The sequence below is a fragment of the Tachypleus tridentatus genome, chromosome 10 (genome assembly GCF_004210375.1).
Source record: "Tachypleus tridentatus isolate NWPU-2018 chromosome 10, ASM421037v1, whole genome shotgun sequence".
Lineage (NCBI taxonomy): Eukaryota > Metazoa > Arthropoda > Merostomata > Xiphosura > Limulidae > Tachypleus > Tachypleus tridentatus.
The window spans coordinates 34,293,505-34,319,333 of NC_134834.1; the positions used below are offsets into that span (position 1 = coordinate 34,293,505).

At 35.0% G+C, this 25,829-nt stretch overlaps 1 protein-coding gene across 7 annotated transcripts in view; it reads left to right on the forward strand.

Moving 5' to 3' along the window:
* The first annotated feature begins 1,600 nt into the window (after positions 1-1,600).
* The window catches only part of LOC143229035 (eosinophil peroxidase-like), a 31,946-nt gene continuing 7,717 nt past the window's right edge, over positions 1,601-25,829 (forward strand). For 2 of the 7 annotated variants that reach the window (XR_013015620.1, XM_076460694.1), the window contains exons 1-5: positions 2,559-2,705; positions 2,816-2,924; positions 6,307-6,480; positions 13,147-13,323; positions 23,401-23,532. Coding sequence is in view for 6 of the 7 variants with exons in the window: in XM_076460694.1 (XP_076316809.1) it covers positions 6,426-6,480; positions 13,147-13,323; positions 23,401-23,532 (364 nt within the window). In the remaining variant the exon portion in view is untranslated. Of the gene's footprint in view, positions 1,730-2,542; positions 2,706-2,815; positions 2,925-5,944; positions 6,095-6,306; positions 6,481-13,146; positions 13,324-23,400; positions 23,533-23,650; positions 23,789-25,829 lie in introns of those variants that run through there. The other 5 variants (XM_076460697.1, XM_076460698.1, XM_076460699.1 and 2 more) reach the window with 5 other exon arrangements.

Genomic DNA, 25,829 nt, shown 5'->3' on the forward strand with positions numbered 1-25,829 from the left:
CCTTGGTACAAACAACCCTGATATATGCAGATCTTTTCTATGTGGTTAATGCCCTTAAGGGTTCGTCCACTTTTTCTATGTGGGATTCTAGCTATTTTTAGCAGATTTTAAGTCTGCTTTGGAGGTTAATTTTCCTAAATTGAAAATGTATTTCTAATAAATTCTTACTTCTACTGACACTCTCCCACCCTTCCTTCTCACTGAGAACTAATGTAAGAGACTAGGATGGTGTGAGATTCGAAAAAGTGATAAAATTATCTATCTTAACAAGGTGCTCCAATACCATACCAAGATAGAGTGTGCATTGATGTAGGTGGAGAGTATTTTACTGAGGACAATTGAATGTGGTACAAAAGACGCGAATGAGTGAGAAAAAATCAGACTTATTCTTAAACTGGCAAAGGTGAAATCCTGGAGGTAAAGGAATAGCTTGAAGTGTCAGCAGAGGTACATATTATTGGAAATACATTTTCCATTTAGGAAAATGTTAACTTTCTACTCAATTACAGAACTTATTTTTGGAACCAAAACTTTTAATTTGTTTATTGACATTATGGTGAAGGTAAACTTGACACTACTTTATGCGGATGAACACCTTACCGCATATAAGGGGTTGTTTGGAGTATGAGGATTGATAGTTACAGTTGACTTAATGGGTGGTGGTTGGAATTTATACTTGTTAGTTTGGATAACTGGTTGGGACTGTTCACATTAGTATAATTCGTTTATTGGGCTACTAATTAGTGCCTTATCACCATAAAGGGGGCTGTAAAACTGACTTCAGGATGTAAGTTATATTTTTGTTTCGGCTTGTTTCTGTTTATAAGAAACTAACATAGGTCAAAGGTTTGAATTTGCTGTTTCAAACACAGCTGTTCCTTTTGATTTTATTGTACTTAACTCTTTAGTATTAGGCCCGACATGGCCAAGCGCGTAAGGCGTGCGACTCGTAATCTGAGGGTCGCGGGTTCGCGTCCGCGTCGCGCTAAACATGCTCGCCCTCCCAGCCGTGGGGGTGTATAATGTGACGGTCAATCCCACTATTCGTTGGTAAAAGAGTAGCCCAAGAGTTGGCGGTGGGTGGTGATGACTAGCTGCCTTCCCTCTAGTCTTACACTGCTAAATTAGGGACGGTTAGCACAGATAGCCCTCGAGTAGCTTTGTGCGAAATTGTTTTGTTTGTTTGTTTTGGAATTGACCGTCACATTATACACCCCACGGCTGGGAGGGCGAGCATGTTTAGCGCGACGCGGACGCGAACCCGCGACCTCAGATTACGGGTCGCACGCCTTACGCGCTTGGCCATGCCTGGCCTACGCGAAATTCCAAAACAAACAAACAAACAAAACTTTAGTATTAATATTCTCTTTCTGTCTCTCTCTCTATATATATATAATGGTGATTGAATGTTGAGAGGGTAGAAGAATCTAACCTTTTAATTACTAGATGGTAAGGCTGATTATTTGTTTAAAATGCCTAAATACATATATAAAGTGTTTAAAATGATTAAAAATGTACGTGTATATATATTTAAAATTGTGCATTACTGTGTGGTAGGAGAAGGCATAGACATGGTTGCTATGATCATTCAACAAGGACGAGATCATGGGGTGCCTGGGTTCATTTACTGGAGAAGGTTTTGTTATGTTCTCCCAAATATCAAAAGTTTTAGTGATCTGCATTTTATAATTATACCTGAAATAGTTAACAGTATGGCCCATCTTTTCAAGTAAGTCCATTATTATTGACTTGTTTCAACATAATTGTTACTGAAAAAGAAGAAGAAAACAAATTTTTTTTATCATTTGTGTAAGCAACTACCTTTGAAGTTGTGGTACAACCCTACTCAAAATTAATGTGAAAACAAACTTTATAACCCAAATGTAGATTCTAATACAAAATGTTATGCATTAACTTTTACAAAATTGTGGATGTTTTTAATAGTAGCTATTATATATGCATTTTAGAACATTAAAGATTTTCTAGTTTTTTTGTGTGTAATAGTACCAATGCTGGAGAACTGACCAAGGCCAAGGTTTTTAACATAATCTAAATAAATTAAATCATAGTACTGGGAAGAATGAAGACTGATCTTTTTCATGTCCTTTAGTTAAATTATGTTATAATAAAATAACACAAGCAAATCATGTGTAATATGATTTTGGTGGTGGGCACTGATCATATATATATTTCCGATAACAGAAATGTTTTTGCACTCATTAAAGTTACTTAAATTCTTTATTGTAAGTTATTGCTAAGTAGAAATCTGTGTATGAGATATTAAAGGCAAAACATTTTAAACAAGTATAGGTGGTTGCTAAGTAGCAGCATATCAAAGCTGTTACCCACAATTGACTAAGGGGAGTTAAAAACATGAAAGTAGTCAATAATTATTAATATTACTGTGTGGTTATAGTGAAAGATGCAGGATTACTTGTTATTTTGCTATGACATTTCCTATGGAGTTAAAGTGTCATTTCTTGTAAGTTCTGTGAAAAATAAACTTTCTTATTTGATTATTATATGTAAACATTTCTTCCAGAAATGTTGATGATATTGATATATTCACTGGAGGCTTAGCAGAAATTCCACTTGAGGGCACTGTTATTGGACCTACATTTAGCTGTTTATTGGGTATTCAATTTCAACAATTGAAGAGAGGTTTTGGTATGAAAATGATACCTCTCCATCTTCTTTCAGCAAAGGTACGTTCAACAAACTTCTTGATAACTGAATTAGTTTGTTTATGAAGTTTTATTGTAACCTATTAATTATAATTATGATAATTTGCTTAATCAATTTTTTATAATGTTAGAGCAACTGAAGGAGATCTGGAAAGTGTCACTAGCTCGGATTCTTTGTGATAATGCTGAAACTGATGTGTTTCTACAATCGTCAACCATGTTAGCTGTCGATTTTTTCCTGTAAGTGGAGAATTTGACGAGTACCTTTAGAAAACATTTTGTATAAGTTTAATGCTAACAAATTGCCCAATATTGTAAAGTTGCATTAATTTACATTTTAAATAGTAGTATAAAATACCTGTGGTCCACTGTGGGGTTCAAAGGTATTCTCATAATGTACTACAATCCCAATGTATTGCTCCAGTTCTTCCAATATACCCTATTACTAGCTACTTCAAAAGAGATCACATTTAAAAACAAATCCCATTATGACACTTGCCCATGATATTCAAAAATGTCTTTCACATTTGGCCCCATTGTGAGTGAGGGAATAAATACAATTTAACAAGGAGTTCCTTGGATCCTCGGCCAGTAAGAGAAATTTGATGCTGAACATGTTTTTGACTTCTAGACATATTTTAGCTCCTCTTGGTATGTCTCCAGAGTCCATTTGTAAAGTTGGTCCTGCTAACATCAAAACTTTGGAAGGAGTATGCAGACAAACAAACATATACAACATTAATTAACATATGATAAAAAATTATGTACTTTTACAGTTTAAAGATGAAGAAAACTAAGTGATAAATGTAATTATAAAATTGAGTAACATTATTTTGAAATAAATGAGTGTAAGATGAAGTATAAAAATTCATTATGTCATTTTTCCCTCCTAAAACAAAAAAACAGCTACATGTTTTTCTTTATCTCAGTTTTCATCTGTTTCATCTTTTAGAGTTCTATGGTTGGTGGGATCAATGGGCACTGAATCTTTCTTCCTCTGTTATGGATCCACCAAATCCAAATAAAAATAAAATAATAGAAAAACAGCTCATTGGTAAATGACCATATCTTGAAGATTCTGAACAGTAGTCTTCAACACCAGTTCCTCATTTTCTCACATTACATCCTTTATCAGACAAATCTTTGGAGCAAATGCCCTTCCTTTTTATTCAGAGGGACTAAAGGGGCTTGCTGGCTCTTCTAAGTCAGGGAAGAAGCTATGTTCTGGGGACATCTTGGTTGAAACATCCACCTCAAAACAAAGTGAACTCTTCTTACATTTAAAGGCCATTGAGGATATACTCATTGAGGTTACTCCCCATGCTACTTTGAATTCCTCAAGAGGAGTCATTGCTGAGAGAAATTTGAAGAACATCCCTGAGAGTCAGAGTTCCTTACTGGTTTCTCCACCCAGTGAGGCATGTCTTCACTTACAGGGATGGGATTATGCTGTCTACCATTTTTCTAATTTTGGCATTTTATCACCACCTCCACCTGCTTCTGTCAAGGCAAGTTACCTGAACTGTATGGTACAGCCATATATTTCCAGCCCTCTCAGATGCTTCTAATGTTCTTTGACATGTGCTTATTGTGATGGCAAGCACTATGATGCCTATGAGTGTGAACTGAACCCTCACTGTATTAATTGTAGTTGCTCTTATCTCTCTTACCTTCATTCTTGCCCCGGGTGGGTGGAGGAAAAGGAGGTATAGCATGTTAAGATAGCTCACAACGTTTCTTACTCTGAGGCTCAGAAGTTATTGCCCCCCCCCCTGATCTTGGACATGTACTGCTGCAGTACATTCCACTATTTTAGTGTGAGTGCAGAAAGATCTATCATTACCTCCAACAGAGTCATTTTCAAACCATGTGCTGAGTCTTTTGTCCTCTTTGGATAAATGTGTTGACAAGTCCACATCTGCTCCTGTCTCTGTTCTCACAATTCCTTTCATTGACCGTTTAGGTGCACTTCTTTTGGTTCTGGCTTCTGGCATATTTTCAGGTCCATCTTCTTCAGTCTCAAGGTGTAAAATGATTATTTGCACATACATCCATAAGAAAAGTTGTCTTCTCATACTTACACTTCTTATTGCTTGCTGCTAATTCAGTTAACTTAGGTAGCAGTTGCTTCATTTTGGAAAGATAATTTTCCAATTTTTCAGCAGCAAACTGCTGCAGTGATACATCTCCAATAGCAGCCACAGGTTACTCACCTCTAATCTGGAATCTCTGTTAAGTGAAGGTTTAATGGTGTTAATTTAAAATGATTATTTGATTTTTCTTGTTTTCCAGAATTTAATTTGTCTTTGTCAATGATTCAATGATTCTAGTTTTCTCCCAATTTATTCTATGTTCAGTTGATGTGGAATGCTCTGTTTTGGTCAAATCTACAGGAATTCTCTTCTCCAATCAGAAACAGTGATAATCCAACCAATCATAACATGCTCTCTGCAATCCACCAGGACACTATAAAAGACCAATAACATCTACACACACACATTGATCTGAAGATGAAAGGCGGAGAATTTCAAAACGTCATCCTCTACACTTGTGTCTCCACAACATGCAGTTGCCGTCCATTCTACAAAGTTTCATCATGAATACTCTGCCTAAACAATCTATCAAAGAATATGGACTTTTTGTTTGGATGCAACAAATACCTAATTTGAACTAAAGCTGTATTCCACGTAACACATGACACACAGGAGTCAGTATTAAGGTTTCTTTAATATATTTTGTAATTAAGAAATTAGCTAAAGTATAATACTAAAATTTGAATTATAATGCCAAATGTACTGAAAGACATTCCTAAATTAGTAGTTCAATAAAGTATTCATTGTAAGTCAGTTTGCAAACATGATAACTGGCATGCCTTTTGACCTCTGACCATAGGGAGACCCTTCAGACCCATCATTGTAGGGTGAAATTACTTATTGAATACTAGAACTATCATTCATTTATATCAGTTTTAGCACCAGCCAAAGTACAAACTCTTTTTTCCTTGTATGAACTCCTGTCACAGCATATTAGTAAATGTGAAGACCAGTAGTATTGTAGTTTAGTTAATAAAGATTGCATTACCAACTTATAAGGTCATTTAGGAAAACTGTGACATCTAGTTTTATTTCAGTTTGAGACATGTAATGAAAGTTAATGATCTTGCAACAGGCAACCAGTTAAACATTCTTCATGTGACATCATACAAGATATGATGACTGTTTTATCCAACATTGACCTTAAAAAGTTTATTGACCTTCCAGAGGAGATAGGATGTAGTGAGGATGGTTTTGAGTGTGCTGCTTCTTAAAAATTCAGAACTTTCTCTGGCCACTGTAATAATATTGAAAATCCAGCTTTAGGAAAAAGTATGACAACTTTTGACCAACTTCTTTCTCCACATTATCAGGATGGTAAGTAAATTCATTGAAATAATTTTTTTAAGAGCTGTACAATAATATAGTTCAAATGGGAAAAAAAAAATCCATATTAGATAGTTCTTGTTTGTATTAATTGTATCTTTTTGGATAATCTTTGCACAGCAATATTACATCTTGTAAGAAATTTAAATTTTAAACATACTGCCAAATTAAAGTTATTTCTGTTTATTCATTTTTCCTAATAGATATGAGTGCAGCAAGAATCCAAGGCATTAATGGATGACCTCTTCCTTCTCCTAGAGTAATCTTAACAACTGTGCATTATGATATAAATACTCCCCATATTAAAAATTCTCTGCTAGCAATGCAATTTGCCCAGTTTGTAGACCATGATCTGACATTTACTCCAATGAACCAAGGTTAGTTAATGTAAAATTTCTTTGTTTGTGACTTCCTTTTCACCATGAACTAAAATAAAAACTGTTTGGCAGGTGCAATATAATTTCACTTTAAAATAGATTAATTTTAACAAAGAAAATTAAATGAATGCTTTTGGTTTTCATAACAAGTGTGTAATTTCCTAATACAAATTCAATTTAAACCTTATTCATGTTCCCCTTATCAGTATTCAAATTTTCTGTATAACACGGTATCCTCTTAGCATAACAATAATTTTAGATTCTCTACCAGTTAAATATGTTCCAAAACACAAACTTATAGCTATTATTTGTTTGCCAGGATTTCTTCCTTTACCCACCTAAGCATTAGTGTGATTTTTTTTTTTCTCACTTATCACATTCATTTATAATCTCACTTAATTGCCCTTGGTAATATCTGTCTGATGACATTCTCCATCCAAATCAATATGTTCTCTAACCTGATACTGCATATAAATACCTCATTCAAAAGATATTATCAGTGTTTCTTAAAGCATCACTAATGGGTTTCTCAGTGCTATGATTGTTCAGAGGCAATTCAAATGTTCTCCACATTGCCAAGTCAATTTTTATTAATTTTTTTTTTCAATTGGTAAGCTGGTTTACAGTATGAATTTTCAAATTATTATTTCTGGCTTAGAGGCCAATCAGGTCTCTCCCATCCCACCTCTGATATCTGACATCACACAACAAACAAAGGATAGTCACTCTCAGTTGAGACTGCCAGCAATCTTATTCGTAATGAGATGGGACTATATATTCAAGTTTGTGGTGTTCCTTCAGCAGTCCCTGAGGATGCAATTGAGGATGATCCTTCACATTCTGGAAATAATTTACAGTGGTGAGTTTATGGGCTTGCAGCTACAGAGCCCATGGTTTCAATTCCTTATACCAGACACAGCAGATAACCCACTGTTACTTTTCTTTCACAAAACAAACATACCCAATTAAATGTTGTTCCAATCAGCATTAATCAACAGTCTTTAAATGAAATACAAAAGAAAGAGAGCCCACATTTGGATAAATTTCTGATTTGTTTTTCCAGTTGATCATTGAGTGTGTGATGTTTTGGGTCTTCCCCAAGTTACTTTTTACTAGAGGGCTGCAAGGTCTGGGAATTACCGTTTAGTTTTCTCTACATCCACAGATATTGTGGTTCATATATGGATGTTTACTCATAAGTCATGTAAAGGAACAGTTATGCCTTATCTGAAAAAGTTGTGGAAACTTTGTGATTTAGCCTAATACTGCCAAGTGAAAGCATATTCTTACCCTCAAATGCTGCATCAGTTCGGTCTCTTTTTGAATGCTTTTTTCAAGGATGGGGTGCATGCATTAATAGTCTGGAATTCTAAGTATGGATGTTAAAGGTTTCTCTACACATTATTTAAATCTTACTTGCTCTTCCAAAGGCAATGCCTAATGGTCTGAGCTTGTTAAAGGGAAATTTGTGAGGCTTGTGTTTTTCATCAAGGAGGTATTTGGTCCAAGGCTTCTTGTTTTTGAATCTTGGACATCCTTTCTTAGTACCACTTTTATCATATCACCCTAGTAGCTTACCATGTTCCAGTAGCAGATCAATTCTCTCAACCCACACAGGCTTTCTCAAGAGAATAAATGCTGTATTGCAAGGTTTTCTGTTGGTTTTAGCTCTCATTTTTCAGTTCTGATTAGTCTACAGTACTATACCTTTGGACATTTTATCAGCACAGATCTGGATTACTGTTTTAGGTATTTCTTCAAATTAATATATTACCCAAAGGTACTAACTATGTTTTGTACCAACTCATTGTCTGGACCTGTTGGTAACATTGGACTAGCAACCACACTCTGATTTCTGCTTCTGTAGTATTATCAGGAGTATGCACCTCTTTCACTTCATCTTCAGCCATCTCTGTGGAGGCAGCCATTATTTAACAGGGTTTAATTAGTTATCCATAAGCTGAAGCTTCAGACATACATGTTATGCATTCTTTAACATGGTATTAGGGTTAAATGTCTAGGGTTGTGATGTACCTGTTTTAGTTTTTGCTTAATTCCATGATGGACATTTTTCAAATGGTACACATATCAGCAATGGTGTGTTGAGAAGAGGTTGAACCCAGTTATATCAGAAGTGCAAACTATAACTCGTTTTTGATGGGGTTCTTTGGCAAGGTTTTTTGTACTTTTCATAATCACTCTGTGTATGGCAGCTTTATCAACTCCTGTCTGACACTGACAACTAGATATTCTTTGAGACCCCAAGCTGCTTGGGGTCCTTTGTCCCAAACAACCATTCCAGTTACCCACCTGGTATATTAAAGTTACATCACAAACCTTTTCTCTATAACTGTTTGTGTCTTGATTCTTATATGTCATGTGTTACTTCTACCTGAAAGTTTATTTTTCATGTGACATATTATAATTTATCCTGGAGGAGTCTCTGATTTATTATATTATGCATTAAAATTTCAAAAACCTAAAAGTTTTAATTTTAATTTAGAAGTTAATGAAATGTTTATGTATCAAATTTATGATATTTTCTAACAAGATTGAACACACAATTTTCTTTCTTAACAAAAATATATTTCAATATACAAATAATAATACAATTGATAATAACACTTAATACAAATAGTTATTACAAATAATGGTTTATATACAAGAGTTTTATAAACATGCAAACAGTACTCAGTCTTCTATATGGTCTGGAGCTGAATCTTTTATTGATGCTTCACAGAAAGCAAGTTAATCTTATGTTGATACACAAGTACAATTCATTTAATGATGGAGCTTGCTAGCTGTTTCACAGGCACATGCAAGTTTTTTACTGCTTAGGTTATACAATGTCTTCATAGAAATACTGACTCTTGAGTTAATTTTCTGAAGTTCAGTGGTTCATGATGTTTGAAATCTGTAAATGTCCCTGATCAAATATCTGTAGTTTTCCAAATAATAAGCATTTATCACAATTATAACTTAGAGGTTTATAGTATACTGACTGTAGAGACCCAACAATATTAAACTATATTTTGGCATGCTGATTTATACTCTTTTAGGTGAAGTTTTCAAAAAGTTCAGTAGGCAACAATGTAAAACATATATTGTTGATACACATATTGTACATTGTTGATTCTTATGCCAAAAAATCTTCTATGAATTTAGTGAATAGGCAGCACTCTTGCAATACACATTTAACAATGTATGTTATATACATTTCCAAATATATATCAAACTGAAACAAATGCAGATATTAAAAATATATACTATTAAATCCATTACATTCTTTACTGCTAATTTTCAGATGTAGCTGGTACAAGTGGTTTGCACTGATTGTCCACAGATCACTTTACCATTTGATGTCATAAAACCAGTTGATCATACTCAAGACACTCAGACAAGGAAGGGGATTAATCCTTTTGACTGATCCATGTGATCACTACTTCTAAATTCTATGACCAATCAGATTTTCATTGTTTTCATGTTCAGTGAAGATTTTGAAGGTTTTGTTGCCTGTACTAATGTCTTTTTAGATGCTAGACAGTGACTTTATATTCTAGGCTCTTTTAAAAGCAAAGAATCTTCTATTAGCCATATCTAAACAGATTTGTCATATTTCTATGTCCTTAGTGGTCCAGCTGATTTGCCCACTGGAGGACCTTTTATGGGTTGTTATGTGAATCTCCTTCAATACTACTCTCTCACATTATTTGCATGATCTGACAGTATATTCATCTGAGAATTTTTGCCTATCCCCTGTAGCTATCTTAACCACTTTAACTGGATAATACAGAGGAAAGAGTATTTTCATTGCTACCTTAGGTTTCTATATCTCATTTTCACAGGATTTCACTTTGTAGTGAGTGGTTATGCTTTTATCAAACTAATTTTGCACTAGCAACTACTGATTCAGCATAGGTTATGTAGGTTGCAACAGGCTCTGTAGAAGTGTGACATTTCATAAGACCACCTTGAGGCTGACTGGATGGTATCACCACTGGCTGGATTTCCACTCTTGGACCATCATGAGTAAAGAATGAGGGAGCCATGCCTTTCCTTGTTGATCATTGGGTTAAATAAATCAGGATTGATTTGCTTTTAAAATTTATAGAACTATGATCATCTCTTGCACTGCCTAGAGAAAAAGTCCATTGTCTCCTTGTAATTCCAAACTTGGCGTCCCATCGTGGGTCTTTAGTTTTGCACAATTTGTTTCAAGTCCTTCCCATAATTCTGGAGACAATTAGAATTTATCTTTCCCACATGATTAGGGAGTTAGGATGAGCATTCATAGTTCCAGACTGGATAAATTCTGTTTTCTTGGGCTGAGTATGGCATACAAGATCCAATCATACTGAGCCTGGGGTGTTAGATTTTGGACTTCTTCAGGTGGAGGAGAAAGTTTGTTTATTTTGGTGATTCTTACTTTATTGTCATGATTCCAATGGTTTAGAATGTATCACTGTGGCTACAGGTTGGGTTCCAATCAAATATATTTCTGTATATAACATTGCTGTCCAGTTGACATAGCCACCAACGTGGAATATAGGGACCAAATACCATAATTCCAACCCAAAGTTGTGGAACTTCAGCTATCTTGTTGAGGCTAGCCTCTAATGATGATTACTCATGTGCTATTCCACCCTTGATATAGGAAGTAAGTTCCAGGTGAAGGGCATACCTGTTTTGGTTGTAGTGCAGTTCCTTCACTACCACTCTTATCTTGGTGCACCCCTAACCTCTTTCCATGCTTTATGAATGGATGATAATGCCCTCACTGGTACCTCCGTCTTCTCAGTGTGGGATTCTAGCTATTGAGCTAGAGTGAATGTTAGAGACTAGGAAGGTGTCAGTCTCAAAAAAGTGATAACATTATGTGAATGAGAATACAATACCAGGATAGAGGGCACATTGATGTAGGTGGAGAGTGTCATGAGATAAATATCACCAGGGCAAATTAATTGGGATGTAAAAAAAACTGAAGGGAGCAAGAATAAATCGGACCAATTCTGGATGGGCAAAGGAAGAAATCCTGGCAGTTAAGTAATAGCTGTAAGTGTGAAAGTAGATAAGTATTACTGGAAATACTTTTTCAATTTAAGAAATTGATAACTTTCAAACTGTATACAACAGTTACTGTATGTTCTATATTTAACAATGTTTTAATTTTCACTGCCTTTTTATTTTACATTCTATATGTTGAAGTTTGTTCATTGTCAGTTATTGCATGTTCTGTATGTAACAGTTTTAATTTTCTCTGCCTGTTATCATATTTTTTGTTTGTAGCAATTTTAAATTTTGACTGACTGTGATACTATCCTCCCTAAGTGGCAGTTTAAATTTTTGTTGTCAGTTATTGTCTTCCATATGTAGCAATGTTGAAATTTTCACTAATGGTTATTTCATTGGTATATATACTGGTATATATATATAGCAGTTTTAATTTTAGCTGGAAGATTGTTTTATTTTATATATGAAATAGTGTTTTAATTTTCACTAGTGGTTAATGTATGTAGAAATTTAAGTTTTCAACATCAGTTATTTATGCTCTGTATATAGCAGCACTTTGAGTTTCATTCCAGGGTATTGTATATTTTGTATGTAGCAATGTTTTAATTTTTACAGACAGGCTACTGTATGAAGGGTAGAATATTCAACATATTTATTGATCTGTAGCTACTGCACAGAGTCTGTGGAACACACTTCTGCTTGTGTTATCAGTACACCAGTTTGGCAGAAAAAAAATCCATAATTTGTGAAAATCTCCTGCAGATTTCTTATGTTGTACATGTTTTCTTATTTTTATGGGAACAACGTAACTGTGCAGTTGTGCCACCTGAATATTTAATTTTAGAATGTAATTTTTTAGCATTAAGTTTATAACATTGAATTTCTCATCACTTAGTAATATGAAAATACAAAATCAATTAAAAATAACTAAAAGTGGAGTTTATTTTGTTATTTGGTGTTATATTTTATCCTAAGATATCGAAGTTTAATTCTACCATATTAGTTTAAAAAGGTTACTTTTTAACTGAGTGTCTAGTTAGATGAACATAGTTGGTTGAGTTGTGTGTTCTTTTAAAAAAAAAAAACAGTTCCAGTTTATTGTATAACAGCATTTTAGTTTCAAACTCTCTCTTATTATTTGTAAACACCTGTCTTCTGTGTATAACAGGTTTAGTTTTGAATTTCAAACTTTTGTTATTTGTATAATGAATATATATATATACATATATCATTAAAATAACAGTATTAGGTATTTATGAGTACATTATAATTGTTATGAAATTTCACTATCCATCAGTGATCTACAGAATTTGTATTAATGATGCTGTGGTGTTTATTACAATTTCATTGTTATTATGTTGATATCATTGTATATGTAAGAGCTCTAAGTTAAAAATATTGTATTATTTATGATAACAGTCCTGGTACATCCTTTTTTAAAAATTATATTCATCATGGCCTGCATGTTGTCTACTATCATCATCTCTATACCTCTCTGTTATGATGTGGTGATGATTGTTTCACAGTCCTAGAATATCTACTAACAAACGTTTTGCTGCTTATCATAAATCTTTTGAGGTTTCTTTTAACAATTTTATGATGTATATCATAAATTTTATGGGTTTTATGTAAGCTGTACTGTGGTGTTCAACCCAGGCCCCTTGGGATTGGTTTTGAACTGTAAAGACTGTGAATCTGGACTCACTGTACATCCAGAATGTTTTCCTATTCATATACCCAAAAATGATCCATTTTATTCAGCAGTTAACTTGAATACAGGACAGGCTAATTGCATCTCATCTGTACGTTCATTGCCTGGACAGCTTAAATTAGGTAAGTCAGTTGAATCTTATTAGTTAATTGAGCACTCCTACTTTTCCTTATAAAGACGTTTTGGTAATATGGTGGATGTAGTTAAATAGGAACAAAGCAAAATAAAACTACTGTAAAATCATCTGGTTAAGTTACTGCCAATAAGCTTTTTATAACAATTTGTAAGCAAGTTGATTTTTTCACTATTTTACTAGTTTTTGGTATTTAAATAAAAATTTTAAAAGAAATGTTTGTTTACAGGCTCTTATTTCAGTTTCTTGAAGTTTTAATGTTTAAATTCAAATAAATTGATATTTCCAAAAATTTCATCCTATTTAGTAAGTGAATTTTAAAAGATACTATTCCTAGTGAATGAAGAGTTGCATATTTACAGGAATAATATGATGTTTATTTTACAAACACATTTTAGTTAGCTGATAGAATTAAAATAGTTTTTTTCACATAAACATAGTTATCATAAGTAAAATTCTACAAGTAATGAAAACATTGTGCTATTTAAATGGTAACTTGGCAGAAAATTTTGATTATCACAAAAACTGTGTAGTGCTTCTACATAGGATTATTTCTACAAAATAAGTATAAAGTTTAGTCGTAAACAGTAGCTCACTAAAGGTGAATGTGTAAAGTTTTCTATCGGTGAGACTTAACCATATATATTTTAATATTGCATTTGAACAAACTATTGGATATGGTGAAAATTGCTTTTGTAGCTGCCATTTAAATTCTAAAGCGTAAGAACTCAATAAACCTAAAATTTGTTAAAAAAATCATGTTAACTGCAGTTTTTATCCCTCACAATTGTTTTAATTTGTCCATTGTAGATTCAAAATCTGAGACATGTAAAAAATAGCACTTCAGATTTACATTTTGTCTTCCATAAATCACTGCCCAAGAAGCTTTTTATTCAGTACCATATCTTGTCACTTGAGCCAGATGATAAAAGCAAGAAAAAACAAACATAAGTAAGCATGATGAATGTGAGAATGGACAATGTAGATTTTGGTTTTATTTGCATTTTTTGTTTTACTTTTATCAGAGTAGAAAGATAGGTGTTACATCAACAGTATTAATATAAAGTAGCAGTTAATTCTCAAAATAGATATAATCTGCTAGTTTTAGTATAGGAGTTTATTTTAAGCAAGATCATCTGGCAACTAAGAGAAGACATAAATGTTTAACCAACGTTCTGGAGGCAGTAAGAGCTTCAAGTTTTAGGTGGCAATCAGGAAGAGAGAGAGAGAAGCTTTCCAAAGATGATATAAAGGATCTGGAAACAGTGGGTAATGAAGATGAAGGTTTTCAAGATGTACCAAAATCTGTAGAAAACATCAATAGTCATAGTTCTTTTGTTGGATTTGGTAGTTGTATGTTGAAGGTTATCTGGAAGGCATGCATAATGCTCCAGAATATGCTATCTGTGGTAAAGGCTGGAAATGCAGAAATATCCATCCAATGTGGCTATAAACAAAGTTGAATGGTGATTTTATGTTAATATAAAACAATAGGTGTATTTAAGTTCCAGGAAGTTCCTGTCAGTTGTCAGAGCAGGTAGAGTCTGGAGGAGACCTTTTGTCCCTGGTAGATGTATATCAAATATGACTCTAAGATATGTGGCTGTATTGGAGAGTCATATGGAAGTATGTTTAATTTGGAGATCAAACTTTAACAGGTTATGACCTAATCAAAACATATAGTATGTTGGATTAAAGAGAATGACTTTAATTATGCTAATTAAAATAAGAAAACAGGAATTCCAAATCAAGAAGATATTGACTGCAGCCTGTAACACTTTACTGAGGGTAGCAATGAAAGCTGTGCCATTATTATGTTGAAAGAGATGGATCAGAGATTTATGGATAGGCATATCAGAAATATATAATATGCAAAGCAGAGAAACAGAACCTAGCCCTGTGGAACTCATGCTCCCAAACAAAAAGAACAAAATGAATTACCTCAATAATAATAGTTGCTTGTTCAAGGCAGAGTGTACAGCCCATGTAAAGATAAGTGGAATTGCTACATAGCAGAGTTTACAGATAAGACCATAGTGCCAGAAAGACTTGAAAGCATATATGAAGGTTTAAATGGATAAATTAATACATCCTAGGTGGACAGCTGTTACTCTATAGATTTACAGCTCTAAAGACCAATGTATTTGTTGGAAGATTCTTAGGATCACGAAGCTCATTGATGACAAGATGGACTCATTGTTGGCACATACTTTAGCTTGATTCTCAGCTTCTACATTCATTCTTGTTGTTGTTGATTACTTGACTTTCATTAGCTCCTACAGGGAATCATAGTTCTGCCCCTACCTGAGGGTCCTGACCTCTGACATCAACTCCTTGATCCAGTGGTACCCTGAATAAATTGTGTCCATATTTAAGGCTACTTACTGCTGCTTAGTTAAAATGACACCAGCAGCTTTGGGAATTATTATACACCTTCAGGGACTGTGATGGTTCTGCTCTGAGAATTTTCAGATGTGTCTTAAATCTTAACTTTGAATCAGGTCCTAGAATTGGAATTAGTCATTCAAAGCACAGCTTCACTATAGTTATCCTCCCTATCTGTAAAGCTTTCATCTCTCACAGATTCTCAGATTTTGGACTATTGGAGTTTGGTTGTGCCAGTTCTTCCAGGGTTTTATTTTCATTGGCTTGTTGAGGCCAAGAAGACAGGAGATTAATGCCCAATGATCGATTTTTCTTGTCTATATCAATTCCGAGATTCTCTATGGTTCATAAGGTACTCATTCCTCACTCTGAGTTGACACCTTTACAAGAAATGTGGATGTCCAAGTTCAATGTATTCAGCTCCTACCTGTACATTGCCATAGTGTTGGCATCTCACCACTATTGGCATTTTTCATGCACAAGGATAAAATATTGCACTTTGGAGTTTTTTACCTTCAGACTAGCATAGGTTCTGCTCAATCAGAAGGGTTTTTCTTGTCACTTCCATTCCATATTCCTGTGCACACACCATTACATAGGAAACTGGCTGGCACCATCTTGTCAATTGTCAGAATGTTACATCCTGATTCTATTTACAGAGACTTCTTAATGAAAGCTGAGATATTTCTTCTTTCTCCAGTCCAGTATGTTGTAAGTCTGGGTACTTTATTTCATCATGAATCTCAGCTGACTCCCATCTGGCTCTATGCTATGGAACAAAAAGCTCAACTCTGATCTCTCCTTCTCCCACTACATGGATGGTTCTTTTACTTTTGGGAATGTGGGCATCACTCAAATTCCTCCAGTTTTTGGAACAAAAGATTCTTTCAATGGTCTTTATGCAACCAACAGATCATAAATATTGATTCACTGGATTCCTCAATTCCCTTCATCAGGAGGATCCAACTTCACAAGCCCTCAAGAATGTCTTCTCAGAGTTATATCTCTTCACAAATGTCTTGCTTCAAGAATTGGGTACATATCTCAACAGATAAAATTCCAGGGTCTATGTACAGGTTATAAAGCTTCCCAACACAGTGTTTTATACCTTCTTGCTCTTCAAAGGTGATGAGAGTAGGTGCCAACCATAACTTGTAATTTGACCTTTTTTTCTTGCTAAAGTTTTGCATTTTCCATAATTGCTCTCTGTAAGATGGCCTTGTAGACTAATATTTGATACACAAGACAAAATTTATTTGAGTTTCCAGCAATATTTGGCTTCTTCAAATTGCTTTGTGTCTTTTGTCCCAAATTATCATTCCCTCTACTTAACTGGTATATTAAGGTTAGATTATGTTTCAACACTCATTGTTGCTGCTGACTTACCATCATTACCAGTCAGAGTAGTTTTCACTGATTGGGCTGAGGATGCTTTATCATTCTACCAATATTCTCAGACTGGTTTTTTCTAAGACACTATCAGAGTGAGAAGGAGGAAAATCCTTTTCACTGATACATTTGATCACTATCTCTTACTTTTATGACCAATCAGGTTTTAATGGTTTGTTATATTCAGTCTGGGTCTGGAAAGGTTTTGTTGCCTACAGTTAAGGATTTTAGAGATGCTAGACAATGCCTGCTAATTTACTGGTATCATTTAGTTTCCCAGAATGTATTCCAAATACATTACATTAATTGCTGGAGGATATTGTGCAAGTTGGTATATGAACCTTCCCCTATACATACATCTTACATAATTGGTATGATCTGGCAATATCTTTGTTTGAAGATTGTTGCTTACCCCTGTTTCTTTCTTAACCACTTTGTCTAGATTATACAGAAGGGCGAGTATTTCCATTGCTACCTTTCAGGTCTTTTACCTCATTTTCACAGGATCCCACTTCATGGTGATTGTTGCCCAAGCAGGTGTGCTTTTATCAAACCAGTTCTACACTAGTAACTGGTAATTCTTTATACTTTATCTGAGTTGCAACAAGCTCTGCAGAAATGTGGGGTTCTCTAGGACCACCTAGAGGCTGATTGGATGATATTATTGTACTATGCTGGACCACAACTCATGGACTATCATGAGTAAAGCATAAGGGGATTGTACTTATCTCTGGCTTGAGGTCCTTACCAAACCCAGTTTCCAGTCACTGGGGTGTTTTACAGATGATTTCTTTCCAGGGTGTTAGAGTGAATTTTCTCTACTCTTGGAGAAGAGAACAAAGTTCAGGGCCTTCATACTTGGGACCCTGGATGTTTTTCCCAGATATCAATAGGAGTGGCAATAGCTTACATGGGATCCTACTCATAATACTAATTCATAGTTGATGCTTGACTGTCTGGTTTGGTTGAGTATGACCCTTCTTTTTTATCAATATTAGTTCAGTACATTGTTCATGGAAGAGGGCTCACTGTCTTCTCATAATTTCAAAAACAGAATGGTCCCATCCTGGGCCCTTGATTGAGCATAGTTCCACTTCCTCATGATAATTATGGGGCAATGGAATTTACTTTTCCTACATGGTGAGGGAGTGAGTATGAGTGTTCATAACTCTAAACCAGATGTTCTCTTTACTCAACCTTAGGAAACAGAACTCAAGATCCTATTATTCCAAGCCTGGGGACTTTGGGTGGAAATGAAGGTTTGTCTACCATGGCGTTGCTTACTTTATTATTATGATTCCAATGACTCGGAATGTGTCATCCTATGTCTACAGGTGTATGTATAATGAAGTCCAATTGCTCTTACCACTAATGTGAGAAATTGAGAACATGGCCCTATATTTCCAATCCCAAGCAGTGTGACCTCAGCTATCTAATTGAGCCTGGCCTTTAGTGATGATAAATCATATAGAATTCTATCCATAATACAGGAGTTATGTTCAGAAAAGCATACTTGTTCTACATATAGTGTGGTTCCTCCATTAGGTTGCCAGTCTTCTATTGACACATCTAAGCTCTATGTAGATGTTTTTTGATGCTTTCTCCATGGATGGTTGATTCCCTAATCAGTTTCTTAACCTTGGATTTTAGCTATAAGTATGGGGGAGGTAAATGGGATTTGGATGTTAATATTTTCTTAACTCTAAAAATATATTTCAAATAACACTTACTTCTTTGTACACTTTGTTGATATGTGTTTATTCATTGATTATACATCTACAAAAAACCAACTAACTACAGGTGGCAGCACTTATCTCAATATTCTTAACACTCCCACTTAATTTTAAGTTTTACACAAACTTACAATTATTGTCAATAATCTTACAGTTATTCTAAATGTTTTACAATTACTTTCAATCTGTTATTATAATCGTCACTTTATCTGGTTCATTTATCCATTGGTGCCAGTCCAACATTATCTCTGAACCTTTCAAATGCATTTCTAGCAAGTGGCTTTGTATGAATGTCAGCAGACATACTGTTTACGGGACAATATTCCAGTTTTACTGATTTGTTCTGCAGACATTGGTGAATGAAGTGGTAACGAATATCAATGTGTTTTGTTCTTGCATGATGCACTGGATTCTGTGCCATGGCGATTGTTCCTTGGTTATCTTCCATGATACAAACAGGGTCATCAACTTTGGAACCTGTTTCTTGCAGTAGTCTTCTCAACCATACTGTTTCCTGTGCTGCAAAACTCAAGGCTATATACTCTGCCTCTGAGGTGGACAGGGCCACCGTGGATTGCTTTTTTGCTAATCCAACTTACAGCTGCTCCTGCTTCAATGAAGATATTTCCTGATGTGGACTTCCTATCATCCAGGTCTCCAGCAAAATAAGCATTTGAGTAACCAGTAATGACGTCTCCTGGTACCTTTTCAAACTTAAGACTAAGATCAATTTTTCCTTTCAAGTAACGTAGGATTCTCTTTGCTGATGTTAAATGTGCTGTGTTGGACTGAGCACAATATTTCAATATTGTTCCCACTGCATATGCAATATCTGGACTTGTTCCCATTGCAGCATACAGAAGGCTGCCTACCAACGACTGGTACAAACTTCAGTCAACCTCAGTGCTAACACCATCATCGTTTTGCAGTTTCACGTTTACATCTGATGGAGTTGCAACTGCCTTACACTCAGTCATTCCAAATTTCACCATCATAGTTTTGATATACTGTCTTTGGTTTAACCATACACAGCCATTCTTTTCATCATGAACAACACTAAGTCCAAGGATGTAATGGAGCTTTCCAAGGTCTTTCATGCAGAATTTTTCCTTCAGTGCTTCCTTTATAGTGATTATTTCATCATCACTATCAGTAACCAAAATAATATCATCCACATATACTGTAACTATTGCTAGATTTTCACCCTTCTGTATGTAAACACATGGATCTGCTGAACTCTGAACAAATTCCAGTTCTATTATCTGTTCATGAAATGATTTGTTCCAACAGCGTGGTGACTGTTTTACTTCATGCAGTGATTTTTCCAGTTTACACACAAGGTTTTCCTTCCCTGGAACAGCGTAGCCTTCCGGTTGTTCCATGTATATCTCTTCATCCAGATTTCCATTCAGAAATGCAGTTATGAAATCCATCTGGTGAATTTTCAAGTTGTTCTGCACAGCAAATGCAATCAAGAAGCAAATTGATGCATAGCACACCACTGGGGAGAAGGTTTTCTCATAATCCAGATCATAATTCTGTGAGTAACCTTTGGGCACCAGTCTACTCTTGAACCTTTCTACATTTCCAGCATTTCCATACTTAACTTTGAATACCCACTTTCAACCTATAGGATTTCTTCCAACTGGTAATTCCACCAGATTCCAGGTGTCATTTTCTTGTAAAGACTCAAATTCCAGATCTGTGGCTGACTTCCACTCCTTTGCATTGTCACTTGACATTGCTTCACTTAATGTGCTTGGCTCTAACATACTGCATAAGTTTGCAGTGTAACAAACTGATTCATTTGCTGCTGCCATATCAGCATACTCATTATATCCATAGCGGATTTGGGGTTTCCTGTTTCTTGCTGGTCGTTCAGCTTTATCTTTAGCTTTAACTTCTGTTTCTTGGTCCACTATCTTTTCACTTAATGAGATATACTCATTTGTCACAGGCTCTTGACCAAATTCTGTTTTATTAAAGATAACATCTCGCCGTATGAAAATCTTCCTGGATTTTTCATCATACAGTCGATATCCCTTGGTGCACTTATCATATCCAATGAAACGTACTTTCATAGACTTCATGCCTAATTTCTGTCTTGATGCATCTGGCACATGTGCATATGCAAGACATCCCAAACACTTTCATGTGTTCTACATCTGGTTTCTTCCCATACCATCACTCGTATGGTATTCTCTGCAATTATCTGTGTGCATGGTTTGTGTACCAGTTGCAGTCTTCCCTTTGATCTGATTTCTCTCACTGACTTAAATGGCTTTCTGTGCATTTTACCTTCAGTGCATCCCTCACAGAAACTGGCTTCATCAGACTTCTGGAATTTGATTCCACTTACATTTCCACTCCTGACAAGCTTCTGTAACTGTGAAACACTGACATGCCCTAGTCATTGATGCCATATATCCAAGCTATTCATTCTGCTGTTTGAGGCTACTGAGGCATTCTCAATAATACTAGTCTTACAGTCCAGTTGGTAGAGACCATCATTCTTTCTTGTACTCATGCCATGGAGTTGTCCTGATTTACCTTGGATGTAACAGTGATTAACTCTAAACTTCACAATATTTCCTTTTTCAGTAGCAGCTCCTACTGAAAATAGATTGCTAGTTAATTTTGGTATATGAAGGACACTCTGCATTGTGACATGCTCTGAATTACTGACTTTAAATGTCATTTTTAGTTTACATTTTCCAACTCCAAGAGCTTCAACAGTTCTTCCATCACCAATCCTAACTTGTTGAGGTGTGCTAAACTTGTGATAATTTGATATGTTCCTGTGGTGTGTCATATGCCTAGATGCACCAGAATCCACTAACTATTCCCCATTTCCTATTCCTTTATCCTGGTTTGTTACAAAGGCAACACCATTGTTTCCATCAGTATAATCATCCGCCACACTAATATCCACATTCTTAGCTTTGTGGACCATTTCCTTCAGTGTTGGACAATTGCATTTTATGTGTCCCTCTCTGTCACACTTGTAACACTTAAAGCTGTTACTCCTTTTCTTTGTTTCTTGTGTTCCATGTGGTTTGAAGTTGCTGTGAGTGGCTAATGCAGTTGATGATATTTCATTCAATGTGGACTTTTTCTTCTTTTGTTCTTCATTAATCAGTGCCTGTTGCACAAATTCTTATGAGATATCATCAATTTTGGTTTCCAGGGCTGTTACAATTGTATCATAGGTAGCTGGCAGACTACCAAGTAAGGTAACAATCTCATCTTCTTCTGCTATTTCCACTCCAACTGCAGCAAGCTGATCTGTTAATTCCTTCATTTATTTCAAATGTTCCTGGACCACAATGCTTTCTTTCGTCTCACACCAAAAATACTTCTTTTTCAGGAATAGTTTATTGGCTAGTGTGTTCCTATCAAAGTGAGCATGCAGTACATTCCATGCTTCCTTAGGAGTTGTGCATGAGGTGACAAGATAGAGTTGTGCACCTTGAATATTCAGAACAATTGTTGAAAATGTTCTTTCCCTTTTCCTGTTGAAATCTGCCCTTGTTTGATCATTGGCTGTCTCTGTCAATACCTCTGTTTCAGTCACATGGTCCCATAGGCCTTTTCCTCTCAATAAATGTTCCATTTGAAATTTGCATGTTGCTCAATTATTTTCTTCCAACTTATCAATTGATATTTTATCTTCTATTGTCAAACTATTTCAACCACAACTGTAATATTCCTTTCTTTGATTTAGATCTATTTCTCCCTTTATATGACTTGAGAAAATAGAGTGTCAATCAATATTTTACTTACAGTTTATCTTGGTATTTCACAATGGCTTCCAGACAAAGAAAACGAATCGCCCAGTGCTTGTGATAAAGTATCCATGTAAATCCTGTGCCATCCAACAAAAATTGTCATCCAAAACTGTTCTACAGTAATCCTTAGTATCTCCTGGATTACTTGTACTAACAATTTTAAAACAGTTTCATCTGTTTAAGCACTATTAGAGCATTCCTGGGCCCATAACCTGTTGATATGTGTTTATTCTTTGAGTACACATGTACAAAAAAAACAAAAACTAACTACAGGTGGCAGCACTTATCTCAATATTCTTAACACACTTTTACTCCCTTCCTCTCCTCAAAGAACTGATGTTACAAACTTGAATTGAGTCAGTCTCAAAAAGGTGATAGTATTATCTAAATGAGGTGCTTATATACAGTAACAGAATAGAGTGTGTATTGACGTAGGTGAAGAGTGTCATGAGATGAACATTGTTAAGGGCAATCAAATGGAGTATAAAGGACTGATTCTCTTCTTTATTTTTGAAAGGTTTCTACTTCAGCCATTAACAGAAAAATAAACAAAGGAAATAGGCATGAAAAGGTTAGAAGTAGGAAATACACAAAACATATTAAAAGTTTGCTATCAAAACCATAAAGTCAGTTTGGGGCTACAAACTCGGCTCATTTCACTGAGTCTATAGAAGAAGAGTTAAAATAGTTTTGTTATGAAAAAACCAAAGAAACATTTATGCAAAATTGATATATGACATTTCTATCTTTCACTCTTCCTTTTTTATGTAGGTGACACTTGTGCCAGTGAACAGCCAGGCTTAACAGTACTGCACACAGTCTTCTTACGAGAACACAACAGGATTGTAGAAAATCTTCCAAGGCTAAATCAACACTGGAGTGATGAAGACCTTTACAATAGTGGTTAGTGGGCTTTAAATATATTTTGATGATGTGTGAGAGCACTGTTATTCTTTCCTTTTAAATCATGCATTCAACCTACTTACTTTTTTACTTGTGTTATCTTATCGTTTTTTTATAGGACGTCGGATTCTTTCAGCAGTAATACAACATATGATCTACAATGAGTTTCTACCTCACATCTTGAGTTGGGAGACAGTCATAAATTTCAAATTGAAGCTAGAATCTGAAGGCTATTACAAGAGCTACAGTCCTTCATGTAAACCTGGAATATATAATGAGTTCTCTACTGCTGCTTTCTGCTTTGTTCACAGTTTAATCACACCAGTATTTCAATGTTTGGGAAGAAAACAAATCAAACAATAAAAAGCCCTATCCAGTTGAGGAATGGGTTCCTTAATTCAGACATGTTGCTTCATAGTATGTATAAAAACATCCACTTTTACACATATTAAATTATCTGGCAGTAGTTTACGAAAACCTGTAGTGACATAAAGACATTGTGAGATAGAAAATGTATCTCAGGGTGGCTGGTGGTATGGGTATTAACACTTTTACTAATAAAGGAGAAAACAATGTTTTGACCTTCCTAGGTCACCTTCAGACTAACTAGGAAGGTCGAAATGTCGTTCTCTGCTTTATTAGTAAAAGTGTTAATACCCATACCAGCCTTTCTGTGATACATTTTTAATTCAAGTGGGTTTCTCATCATCGACAATTGTGAGATGGAGCTGGTCAAATACCTCGATTGATGTTGCAAGCAAATTGCCTGATATGCCATATCAATATACAATTAAGCAAGTTATTTTTCACACTGTTAGTAAAATTTATTTATCTATATAGTTTATGAATGCTTTAGACTTTTGGAGATAAATAACCTTAAAGAACTATGGTTTAAATTTATTTTATTTTTCTGACTTCAAAAAGAGCATTTGCTCAGAAATTGCTTTGAAAATATATTATAACCTTACTTTTTTAAAATTGATATATCCCTTTTATTTATACAGACTGTCCTAAAGAAGTGTAAGATCCAATGCTTTACTTCCACTCACACAATAGCTTTTTGTGTTTACTTTTGCCCTCTATATGCACATATTTTTTGCTTACCATTAGCCTTTATAGTACCACCTACCTGACTTGTTTAACATGGTACAGCTGTGTTGTAGCTTGCAAAAATCATGTAACAGCCATCCATCAGTAGAAGCATGAAACACATTCCTGTTGTAGTTAGCTCCTTCTATACTGTAGAAATCAGTCTTCACTTCTCAATTTTACACAGTAGAGTGCAGGGGTTTAAAATGTAACTGAGAGTGAATAATGAAATATCAACCTACAGTATCAAATTTAACTGTAAAAACAAATAAAATTACTAAGAGAACTAGAAACAACTAAGAAAGTTGTTTGACTAACTAAACTGTTAACACAAAATAATAAACATAAATGAGTGAAACTTTTAATTTCAATTATAACAACTCTTACTGTTGTTTGTATTACCACTGCACTTCAACTTGCAGTTTCTTAGGCATTTGGCTTTCTGCTGAGGATGTATTGGTTTTTCAGATGCCATGAGTTTGAGTGCATTGTGCAGCCTCCTGTATCTTCTGATCACAGACCAGATTTTCATTTTTCTAGGAAACTGATACAGGATAGCCTATTTTCTTCTCTTTCCTTTGCAATTTAAAACAAAGTCCTACTATGGAAACATCCAGACTGTCTTCCTAGATATGGTGTTACAGGTATGTAAGCTTTTGTCTGTATTTCTTGTCTCTAATGGCTCCTCTCCTTTCTTCCTGAATTTCTCTCCTTCCTTCCTTGTGTTAATTAGTTCTTTTTCTACTTCAGAGGTCAGGTACATATGGACTTGTTTAATGCATTATTTTCTGTTTATGGACTCTCAGACCTTCGATTTTTTTTTTTATTTCCCATCTCCATTTGATCCTAACCAACCTCCTGCATTACCTCTTTTCTATCTATCTCGTATTCATGGCTATCCACCACTTCTCTGGATACTCACCCTCACATGTATTCCATATTGACTTCTTTTATTTTGGGGCATCCTGGATGGGCATACACTTTTAGTTAATATGTGTCTACTCATGTTTTATTTTTGAGTCCTTATAACTCCATTTTTGTGCTCTCCTTTTCTGTCTATACATGATGCTCTTTCTCTTTTAGGGATATGGGCTTCCATGGAAGCCCTCACTACCTAAGGTAATGCTCACTTGAACACCTCTCAGTAGTTGTTTAACTATAAATATAATTTTTCTTAGGTTCCCTGAACTCAGTTTACCTTCTCCCTT